General features: G+C 33.0%; 1 protein-coding gene across 1 annotated transcript; it reads left to right on the top strand.

The window, feature by feature from the left end:
* The first annotated feature begins 508 nt into the window (after positions 1 to 508).
* On the top strand, positions 509 to 7,028 carry LOC126709439 (E3 ubiquitin-protein ligase MIEL1-like). The gene is made up of 12 exons (XM_050409685.1): positions 509 to 696; positions 832 to 919; positions 1,051 to 1,107; positions 2,322 to 2,354; positions 2,462 to 2,536; positions 2,654 to 2,697; positions 2,794 to 2,834; positions 3,911 to 3,993; positions 4,111 to 4,202; positions 4,302 to 4,371; positions 5,396 to 5,434; positions 6,557 to 7,028. The coding sequence occupies exons 1-12, from the start codon at positions 620 to 622 to the stop codon at positions 6,677 to 6,679; spliced, it is 822 nt and encodes a 273-aa protein (XP_050265642.1). The 5' UTR covers positions 509 to 619; the 3' UTR covers positions 6,680 to 7,028.
* Positions 7,029 to 12,109: the final 5,081 nt, after the last annotated feature.

Genomic DNA, 12,109 nt, shown 5'->3' with positions numbered 1-12,109 from the left:
CAGGAACTCAAGTGGGGGTTTGGATGATCAACAAGTATAAAGCCCAGATGATTGGAAATGACCTATATAATATGTAAAAGTCCCCCAAGAGAAGGGGACAAGAAAAAAGGAGAGAATACTGTAGAGGAGTCTTACTGTATTGATCTGTATCTATTAATCAAGTTTTTAGCTCTATCATTCCGGGTGACCCTTCAACACAATAGCATTTGTTCTTGTTCGTGTGTTCCCTTAACCCATGCAATAATCCATTTAAACTTACTTAAACCGAGTTCTTTAGCCCATACTTTACAAGAATTCATTGTGTTGGGCTTTTTGGACCAAGACTTGTAACAGCAAGAATTTGGTTACTAAATTGTGCCCCTACACCTTACTTTTGTAACTAGAGTTGTAGTCCTTTGCTATAAAGAAAATTTTAACCAAACTTTATCAAAAAAAGAAAAAAAAGAAAAAAGCCCCAAGGCTAAATGGAACAAAATAATTGGGAAATATAAATTAGAAACAAATAGTCCCCTTCTCTTCGCTATCAAAATCATAATAAACCCAATTGTCCAATTCATCTTTCAGCTCTATTTGTCTCTCGGTCCCTCCTTACTCCCTATAACCCCCAACAATAACATCAATGGAACAACAACATCAACAAGACTCTGCTTTAACTCCTCTTACCAAACCGAAGGACTTTGGAAAATCCGATTACGGGTTACAACATCTTTTTCATCACACTCTCTCATCCACTTTCTCTGCTTTTTGGTGCTTTTGTTTTTGTTTGTCAAATTTGTGGATGGAAGTAACTGTCTGTGTGTGTTTTTTTTTTTTTTTTGGTTTCTGGTTTAGGTGTGAGCACTATAAGAGACGATGCAAGATTCTAGCCCCCTGTTGCAACCAGATCTTCCCTTGCCGCCACTGCCACAATGAAGTCACGGTCTCTTTCTATATATTTTTGTGCGTGTGTGTGTGTTGGTGTTTACGTGTGAATTAACTTCTAATTGCATTTATAGGAAAATTTTTCATCTGGGTATTTTTTTTTCTTTTCAATATTTTGATGATTTTTAGAGCAACCTGAGCAACCCAAAAGATCATCATGAGCTGGTCAGGCAAGATGTTAAGCAAGTATGTATGTGTTTTCAATATTGACATGTATGTGTATTTCTGTAAATTGTAGGTGATGGGGTTTATTATTAATAATAATTAGGACAATGACCGCTCTAGAAATATTTGTTAGGGTGGTAGTTAAGAAACTTAAATTATACAAAATAATAAAGAGATAACTTGACTATATGTACGTCACAAAAAAAAGAAGAAGAAGTATTACAAGTTTTTTCTACTAACAAAGAGTAAAAGAAAAAATGGACTGATAAGAGATAAAGTGGGAATTGAGAATGTTTTGATAAGAGTAATACAATAAGAGAATTGAAATGACAATAGAAAAGAGTAAGAAAAACTGATGATATTTGCTGTAACTACAAGCTAAGTCATTAAGGAAAGCAAAATTATTACAACTGTAAAGCTAAAAAGAGCATAATTGCCAACACTGCCAAGGAAAACTCATGAACTACAATATTATTCTTGAGTCCCTTTTTCAAGGAAAATTGAAATTAGAGATTATTTTTATGTAATAGTTTGAAAGAGTTACAAATTTGAATTATTATTTTTATTTATTTTTTGAATAGTTTTTTTGTTGAATAATTTGTTAACTCATTTTTGTTTGGCCTAGTCTTCTTCTTTTTTTTTTTTTTTTCTTTTTTTTCTTTTTTTTAAGGGGTTAAGGATTATGTTTGTGGGGACAAAATTATTTTTGGAGAAATGCTACATTTACAACATTTTCAAAACAAATCTTATGCAATAATTTGTGATTAGTGGGTTAAAAACTGATGTCAATATTGAGCCAAAATTAGAATTAGTAACCGCTTTTTGCTTATTACATAATATTTGTTGTGAAAATATTGTAAAAATGTTGTGAATGTAGCACCACTCTTATTTTTATTGAACCAAAATTCTTATAATTTTCAAGTTAGGGTGGTCCAAATAGGTTAATTTAGTATATATATATATATATATATATTTTTTTTTTCCAAGTATATATATACATTTTTTGGCAAGTCAGGGTGGTCCCGTGACCACCCTGAGTTAGAAGTAGTGCCACCCCTAAATTAGGACGCACATTCAATACTTAAATTATAACTACTTGCGGTTACAACTTAAAGCTGTTATATTGTTTTTAAGAGCCTATGATTGCGCATATAGCTTATGTGAAGAGGCTAGTTGTTATTAGTAATGAAAATGGTTGTGGAATATGATTTTTATTCATTTTTTTTTTTTTTCAGGTTGTATGTTTGATTTGCAATACTGAGCAGCAGGTTTGAAGTTGTGGTTTGAATGATTCTTCTCTCCTTTTATATGTTGATTTTTGTTATGTTTCTGAATTGGGTTAATGGGCATATATTGTTTTTGTGTTGTGTTGCAGGTTGCTCAGGTTTGTTCTAACTGTGGTGTCAACATGGGAGAGTACTTTTGCGACGTTTGCAAATTCTATGATGATGTAAGATAGTTGTTCAGTTGATTAGTTATTTGGTCAAAGCAGACTTAAGCTTCTGGATCTTTTCATGGTGTTAAAATTTTCAGTATTTGAAGCTATACAATGTTGCTGTTTGTGCAGACTGATAAGGGGCAGTTTCATTGTGAAGAATGTGGGATTTGTAGGTAAGTAACTGGGTTATCTGTAAATTAATTTCATGGGTTGATCTGATTTCAGTTTTCTGCATAAATGTCTTATGCTAATTGAATTGTGACTTTCAGAGTTGGTGGTCGTGATAACTTCTTTCACTGTAAGAAGTGCGGTACATAACTTCTTACCTTGCTGCTCTTTTAATATAGTGATTTATTTATGGGATTGTTTGTATTTCAGTTATACATACTTTCATTTTCCTGTATATAAGTGAGGTTATTCCTTGGTAAGATTATTAGATTATCATAACATTGGGTCGGTTTCTTTTCCAATCATATTTACTTTGAAGTTGGTGCATTTTATTGTTGATTGATTGTTAAGAACAGGCTTTCAGATTAATGGGACAATCAAGTTAGTTATATGCAATTGGTGGTTAATATGCTGGCATTATGGTTACACTGACGTTTTACTACAAGAAATTTATTATGATTAGTGCTGGGCTTTTATGCATCCAAACAGAGTAAAGACTTTGAAGAAATCTAGGGCAAGTACAATAAAAATGCTGGGTTTGTGTGTGTCTATTTATATATAGAAGTTGAGTTTGTATGTTGCATGAATGCTTTTAAATTGTACATTACTCATTGAATTGCCATCATCATGTGGAAGTTTTTATTTATGTTTCTGCCAGAATTTATGGGAGAGCAGTATGTATAAACAAATTTGGGCACTAAGTGGGTGGGAGAATGAACCTGAAAAGATGATGGTGAGATGGATGAAAGGGTGAAGATTAGGAGGTTGTTGTAAGAGCTAGTTGGAAGGTGAGGTTGTGGGTTCAAGACCCTTTGGGTTTATCTGTTTACCAATAGGAAACAGATAAGTGAAAAGAAATATTCGGATTGGAGCACTACCAACAAATAATGCCGTAAGAATTTTCTAGATTGGATTGTTATTTACTTGTTATAGTACTGATGTTCCAAACTTTGAGTTTGCCACTTGATTAAATGTGGTACAGTCGTACAGAATTGGCATCCTTATTTTCTGAACATCCTATCAACATATATGAAGATGTTAAAGTCTAAGTCTGTTCTCTCATTTTAGTTTAGTTTCGTTGCAGTCTTACCTAATGTTTGTCTTTTTTATTATTGAACACTTGATCCTCATTGCTTATATTATATATTATCTGTATTTTTTTTTTAATTTCAAGCTAGTATTTGAATATATTTTGGATCTTTATGGTCTTGAGTTCAGGATCTTGCTATTCAGTGAGTCTGCGTGATAATCACTTATGTGTGGAGAACTCCATGAAGAATTTCTGCCCTGTTTGCTATGAGGTCTGTGAATTTGATTTCTTATTCCAAAAAAAAAAAAAAGTCTGAGCTTTTGAGTGTTACAGTTGTTTTAAAGTTTAGAAGAAAACTATGTTTTAACTATTTACTTTTATGCATCAGTATCTTTTTGACTCAATTAAAGGCACCACAATTATGAAGTGTGGACACACAATGCACATGGACTGCTTTCATGAGATGGCAGGGCAGAATCAGTTAACTTCAGCTTGCTTTTGCAATTTTTTATTTCATTTATTTATTGATAATAAAAACAATTTTTTATAATCTGTAAATGTGTTGGATTTATCACCTAGGTATCGTTGTCCTATCTGCTCCAAGACAGTGTGTGAGATGTCTGCTTACTGGAGATCGTTGGATGAGGAGGTATGGAGTTTTTACTTTTCTTGTTTTATTGCAAAAAGAATACTTTCCCTTTTTCTATTCATTTATTTTGTAGAATTATACAATTTTTTTTTTTAGATTAGTAAATAATTGTATTGAAAAGTTACCTATCAAAAAAAAAAAAAAAATAGTAATAATAATTGTATTGAAAACTGCAAAAAAAGAGTGCAACTCTAGGATGCATTTCTTATTCATTTATTTTGTATAATTATCCATTTATCTAATAGAAGGAACCAGTTTGGGTTCAGGATTAAGCATGGTTATCTAGAATCACATTATCCCAGCCTCCAATTGTAGTGGTCTGAGGTATAATGATAAAAGGATTGGGTTGAGCTTGAACATTACCTTACATCAATCAAGTGAGATAGTGTTGAAGCTATTTATAGGAAAAAAGAGATAGTGTTGAAGCTATATGGCTTGGCTTGTTTGTTTCATAGGTAGCAGGAACCCTGAATGGTATCTTAGTTTCTTTTTCTCTTACTATAAGTTTTAGTATTTAGATCTTATAACTTATCATATTAGCCAAGAGGCTTGTAGCTCAATTGGAACCTCCTTTTGTTTTCAATGGAGACATCTAGGTTCAAATTTCCCCACCCCCAACTATTGATTTATACCCCCAAAAAAAAAAAAAAAAAAAGTCCTCATCATGTTAAGAATATATTGATCTAAGGAGATGAGTTTAAGATTTTACGAACTAAAATACACGCTGCTTATTTTACTTAGCTTGAATTGAAAATGCTATGAATTCTTGCACCATAAAGAACCCACTTTTTGGGTGGGTTTCCTTAGAGCTCTGCTTTTGGTAGCCCTGAATGTTGAAGGAATGTGTGACTTTGTTATATGCATGTATGTGTCTATATACACGAAGTTGACTGTAGTATGTTTATACGAAATTAGTAATTATTGCTGAATATTATCTTTTTCCTGCTTGTGATGACTATTTCCCACTCCTGCTTTTTGTATAAAGTGGTTCTGTGTTAATATGGCTATGTATCTCCTGTGACAGATACAAGCTACTGCCATGCCTGAGGAATACCAGAATGAGGTAGTTTCTTCATCCATGCCTTTCTATGTTAGTTTGCTTTTAAGTATGCATTTCATGCCTCAAATTCCACATTAGCTTAAACTTGATTTGGATGAAGCTCGTAGAAAGTAGGAAGAATAATTTTTACTGCCCCATAAAAATCTTTCAGATCATTCATAGTAGTTTGTGATAGGATTTGTCAGTTTTAAAAATTGTTTTATGTGGAACGTTTATACACTGACCAGACCTCTGAAGTAGACTGTTTTTAATATCCCCTGAAGAATGTGGTTCCTTTTTTCTTTTCTTTTTTTCAATAGTGACACGTCTGGCTGTTCACAGTAACTCATTATTCATTTCTTTTCTGAAGCATAGAGTGCAAATAAACCTTCCAATGTAACTTAGACATTTGAATCCGAAATCTAAAAGCCTTTTGTGAACATCGATTAAAACATAAAAAAATACTTTTCTAAAATCTAAAAGGTTGTTTGGACCTGATTTTCAGTTAACTCAATTGGTAAAGTCTCTTATTGTCAGGTAAGAGACTTGGATTTGAATCTTGCCTAAATAGAAAAGAATCCATTGGTGTCTTACCCTAATGGTAAAGAGCTACTATCATGGAGCGGATACTATAGGTTTCGATTCTTATTTTATCTTTCCAAAAAAAAAAAAAAGGTTGTGTGGCTGACAAAATTTCATGATTTATTGTAGTAGAAAAGTAGCCAATTTGGATGGTAATTGCATAAAACTACTTCCAAAAGTGTCCCTAGGATGGGGATTCAAGTGATAGCCCAACAGTAATAGCATCCTTTATGGTGCCTCATGTTTGTGGTTCAAACCCCACCTCTCACTCTACCACTATCGGTCTATCAAAGTGTCTCTAGGATGATTATTCTGGTTCTTTGCATTACCTAAGTGCATAAAACATGGTACATATACTAAGTGATTGAGGGCCTTACTTGTGCAGCAACAATTATTCCTCTTTCTAAAAGAGAGATTTTTTTTAATAGCTTGTTCCTCTTATCATTCCTGATCTGGAATATACCAAAACAGTCTATGCTAATCTGTATAGTGGTTATTTTGATCTGACTGCTGCAAGCAGTTAGTCTACTAAACAACATACTGAGTTGTTTGTATATTTTGCAGGTTTCAATTCTTTGCAATGATTGCAACAATACTAGCAATGTTCGCTACCACATTTTAGGGCACAAGTGCAGCCACTGCAATTCATACAACACCCGCAGGATTTCAACACCAGATAATCAATGAGACATCAGCTGATCAAGAAAGCTGGTTAACAAACAATACAGATTAGGCTATAACACACATTATACATTGTTTCAACGAAAAACTTCCACTTTAGTGAGTGCCTAGGCAAAGTGTAGGAGAGAATGTATTGCTTTGTAATTGACTAGTTTGCATAGGTTCTTTCAGTAGGTCTCAAATGAGTAGTTTATAAGACATACGTGGGATTTGAATGGCCTCAAAAGGCTTGCTGATTCACAGTTAAGATTTTCAAGTTGGATTCAGATATTGAATTTTGAACGGGAGAGTTGACCCCAAAAAGCTTGCTCATGTTATTCCTCCAATATATGCAATTAGTAAACAGTTACTTGAATCTGTATTTTCAAGCTGAATACTTATGTTTGTGATTTTTTTTTTTTTTAAATAATTTTTGGTAATCCATTTGATAAGATTTCATGATTGTAGCACGCACGAAGGGTCAGTAGAATACAAAGTTTGTAGCATGCCCAACATGAAGACTCTTTCCTTTTTTTTTTTATTTGAATAGAAAGTGATCAAATGGGATTTAATTCTCCCTTTAAGCTGACAATAATAAATCTTAGCTATTCACAAGCAACTCATCTTATTTGATGTCTCTGCTTAGATGGTTAAATGCTAAAGTTAACATATGAAATGAAAATTCTTGCATTTTGCCAATGAATTTGCAAGTTATCAATAATCTTTAAAAACATCCCTGAACATGTCAAAGCGTTTATAAAAGCTGAACAAGTAAACATCATGTATGTTGCAATAGATACTAATGGTTACTAATTGAATTTAACATCTCCTATCATTTAAAGCTTTTGAAACCAAGCCAATCCTCCTGAAAAATACACATTAGTCAACATCTCAATCGCTGTCTCTTGAATAAGCTTGGATGGTTAAATGCTAAAGCTAACATATGAAAAGAAAATTCTTGCTTGGTGAATAAATTTACAACTAGTCACCAATTATCCTTGAATACATCCCTGAACATGTGAAGAAACATAAATGCTGCACGCAAAGTGTTACTGAAGTGCATGTTACATATTGGTTATGTAATTGAATTTTATCCTATCCTATCATTTTAAGACTTTGATACCGAGCCAATCCTCTAGAAATAACAGATTAGGCAACATCTCAATCCCTGGCTCTTGCATAGGCTGTGATTGACCTTCCACTAGCTCTTCAGCAAATGCTATATCCCAGTCAATCTCCTCCAATGACTCATCCACTTTAGGAGATTCAATCGCTAATTTCTCTGGGGGTGAGTCCTTTGAATCCAATTGTTTTCCTACTAATGTAGTTCCAATATTGTTGATCACTACTACATCTTCACTAGTGGAATTGTCGTGATCATCATCATCGGTCAAGTCAATAATAACTCTATCACTGACAGGTTGCAACTCAGCATCAATAGCTGCAACCTTACTAGGATTTGTGGTGGTTGTCTTTGCTGATGGTATGCCATTGTTGTTGCATATAGGCTCCAATTGTTTGTTTTCTTGTATTTCAAGTGAAACCACCTTTGTTTTCTCGTGTATATGCTCAGGCTTCGTCCTTTGATCACCTTTATTCTCTTTCATCTTCTTTGCATTCTCTGGTTCTCTTACTTTTCTCTTCTTTTCTGGTTCATCATTCTTTTTAATTCGACAGAGAACATAATCTGGGAACTGCAATAGGTACACAAATTAATAGCTAAGTTAAGAGTCTATCAAAGTAGTTGACCATCACTGATGGGTTAACAACGTTGTCTTTAACAAATGTTCAAATAGGATAATGCTAATACAGTAGATAAAAGGCAAAGCCAAACAACAGTGGCACAAGTAATTGAATTTGTTTTTCTCAATTAAGTACATGAACTTATATTACAAGAGAATTGAAAAGAAAATGAATTGAAACTTGGTCACGATGTGATTGTTGTCTACAATCATAATCTTTTTGTAGAACCTATTGATATATGAAGTTTAGTGGGTCCATTGAAAATATTAATACGGAAAACTATTTACATAAAAACCAATTTCTTAATTTCTAGTGTGCCCATGTTGGATCTAAACTCCAAAAAATTTCCAAAACCCAGATCAGAAGGGCGAGAACCTAGCAACTACCAACTTTATTAGTGACATGGTCTCGTTTAGAAACCTAAAGCAACCAGAGAAAATTTCATGTTGTTAGAGATATTATGCTCAAAAGACCTAAATTTATTGTAGTTTTATCATTTATGTACTCGTATAGCAATCATGCTAACCCTAAATTAATTTAGGGTTAACCTGGCGTTCTTTAATATTATAAACCAAAACCTATACCCAAACTTCTCAAATATTAAAAATTACCCCTAAACTTTTTTTTAAAATTTTCAAAAGATGTATGGTTGCCCCCCTCTCCAATATTAAAATTTTACCCCTAAATTTACCTAAAATTTTCAAAAGAAATATGATTAATTAACCCCCAAAAATCTTTTTATTTCTTATATAAGACTATTAAATTGGTTCAATTTTTATTTTGTTGTTCTTATTATTATTATTTTTTTAAAGCCCAAAGACGTCCAATTGAATCAATTAGATATCAAACATTGATTCTGTGTCTACTCCAAAACCAAATGTATCTATCTATATAATTATTATTATAGGCTGTGCACGTCTAAAATATGTAGTGAAAATAAACCATGCACCCAAAAAATAAAATAAAATAATTTTTTTTTTTGAAAAAGTAGTAATTAATTTGCTTACTTTTGCATGAGGAAGCATGGAGGCATCAAGGCTATACTCGTACATGATCCAACGCCCATCATCGTTCACCGACTTAGAACTACTCTCATACCGATACCTTTTCTTCAACCCATGAACCCTGATCGGCGGCATTGCCGTCTCAGTCTCAAGAGCACTAGTTTTGTCGTCACAATAAATCTTGACGCCGGAGTCCTCGCCTTTCCATGCACCCTTGTCACCTACCGTCCGATCAAAACGTGTGCCCTTGACACTCTTCTTCTTCAGCTTTGTGAACACGTAAAGCTCTTCGTTTTTCTTCATGTTGTTCTTATTGTTCCCAGTTAACAACAACGTTGTACTACCAGTCCCATGATGATAATGATCACTCCAAATCTTGCAAGGCTCATCACCATACAAGTCACACTCTGGGATATTGAATTTGAGAGTTGTACTGTCTGATCTTCCTGTTGCTTTGTTGTAAAGGTGTTGGAGGAGGCTTTCTTGCACTGTGGCTTGAATCTTGTTGATACCCTTACCCATGATAGAATACGTTGAGAGTTAATCAATTAAAAACAAAGAAACTATGTAGATTTTTGTTTTTTTTTTTTTTTTTTTGGAATGAATAAGCTATGTAGATTTTGTGAATTAATTTTAAGAGAGTTATATATAAAATATTTGGTAGGGTTTTTACTTTGTTTTCCTTGCACTAATCGGAATCCTTGATTGGCAGGTTAATAGAGAGCCTACGAACCGACTTACATTACCAAACATATATTATTTTAATGTCATCTTATCTATTAAGTCTAGAATACTAATTTAAGTAACACACACCAATTAATTAGAGCTATATAGCCAGAAATAAAAGACTTGTGTATATTATAAAAAAGCTTATGTGTTGATTAATAGGAAAAAAATAAAAACTTATTTGCTGACCATTATCACAATTATTATAGTTATTTTATTACAAGAATTTCTACTGAATTTTATATAGGTATCATATATTATTTCATTCTACTAATTCCATATTAGGGACCTAGCCAATTTTCGGAATAGTCACCATGCCACGCCTACGTCAGTGAAACCTCCATTCTCTTCCAACACCACAATTACTTCAAGATAGGGATCTTCTCTCCCTTTATCTCTGATGCTGTATATATATTGTTATTTACATTCCTTGTTTTTCAATAGGAGTAAGTTTAATTGATATGTCATTAGAGTTTTCTATGTTCTCAACCAACCCATATGATATTGATATTGATTTCAGCTATGGACACCAATATAACCCTTATTGTGATGGAATTGGGTTTTAGTTTGCCACACAAATTAGGAAGCTATCCATCCTCAACCTATGTAGTGTTTTATTTCTAATCCAGTGACTCACGTCGTAAGAGCATTCTTATTGCTTAGTTTAAAACCCAACAAAATGCAAAATACATGATATTAATTGTTGAAAAAAAAAAAAACACCCCATATCTGGAGAGGCATTTTGAATAAATTTTTACAGCTTGGTTAATTAAGTAAATATACATAACAATTGTAGCATTGTGTAAAATCAATTTTATTCTCTCTCCTGTCTTTTCTCGCTTTCTCTCTGCTCTCTCCCACTAAACTACTAAAGTAAGACATTTTAATGTGAGTACATGGTACAAACTCCACCAAGAGTAGAATGATACTTTACTCCCCTCTCTCAAATGATAAAGGGTCACATTAATGAAATTTATGGTAAAACCTACTTACTATTCACGTGAAAGGAAAGAGAATATACCATTAGTGTGGTTTCAAAGTATTGTATAATTTTCCCCATATGAGATGGTTGAATTTATTAGCGACAACCAAAAGATCACAGGAAATATAAAGAAATTAAAGCTTCTAGCAAGGATAAAGGAAAGAAGGATCAAAGAGCTAATGGATGATAGCAAGGATCATGCAATTAAGGAATCAGTTACATAATCATCAAGGATAATGGAGTTGTCTAATACTATATATAAAAGCAAAAGTTTTTTCCTACAATTAAGGTGGTTCTGACATGTAGGAAAGAGAAATGATATATTTACAACATTTTTAGGGCAAAAAAGTAATCTTAGTGTTAGTTTCAAATTTGAATCAATAACAACTAACCACCTGTGATTTGTTGTAAAAATGTTGTAGACGTACGTCGCATCTCTCTGTAGGAAAAATCTCCACCTAAAAATCTGCCGCGTATAGAGTTTAATTTGAAAAGTTATATCCTATGAAAAACTCAAAGCCAAACATTAAACCCATTGATTCCAACCCAAGTGCTGCAACCCAAGCGCTGTTTCAACTTCCAATTCGTTAAACACACGGCCAAAAGAAAAAACTTCCCTGCCATCTGCTCTTTTCAACTTTGCACTCTTTAGTTTCTGATAGAATGCCTCTCTATTTCTCTCAAAAAATCTTTAACTCACTTTCGTTAAAACTAAGATCAGAGTTCATTCACCTTTTTGATTTTTCTAGAGAAAGAAGCAGAAGAAGGAAGATGATACCGACTTCGGCGTCAAGAACCAAAAAATGTCCCCTCCACCCACAAACAACGCCTTTGATGGGTTCTATTATTTCTCTGATTTTTTTTTTTTTTGGGGTAAATTAGATCTGTTATATCTTTTCAAAATTTTCAATTTGGTTCCAAATTTAAATTCAGAAATTAGGGCTAAGGAAATAAGGTTTTAATATGTGACTATTTATTTTTTAATTTTTTCGGTAATAGATT

The sequence above is a fragment of the Quercus robur genome, chromosome 12 (assembly GCF_932294415.1).
Source record: "Quercus robur chromosome 12, dhQueRobu3.1, whole genome shotgun sequence".
In the NCBI taxonomy this organism is placed as follows: Eukaryota; Viridiplantae; Streptophyta; class Magnoliopsida; order Fagales; family Fagaceae; genus Quercus; species Quercus robur.
Note: the sequence above shows the minus strand (reverse complement) of the source record. Positions and strands in the feature narration are given on the sequence as shown.

Bases quoted from the DNA above. Each gene is read 5' to 3' on its own strand.
- LOC126709439 (XM_050409685.1), top strand. From the start codon at position 620: ATGGAACAACAACATCAACAAGACTCTGCTTTAACTCCTCTTACCAAA. The intron at 2,698-2,793 runs GTAAGTAACTGG...TGTGACTTTCAG, and splicing joins GAAGAATGTGGGATTTGTAG to AGTTGGTGGTCGTGATAACT. The intron at 5,435-6,556 runs GTAGTTTCTTCA...TATATTTTGCAG, and splicing joins CTGAGGAATACCAGAATGAG to GTTTCAATTCTTTGCAATGA.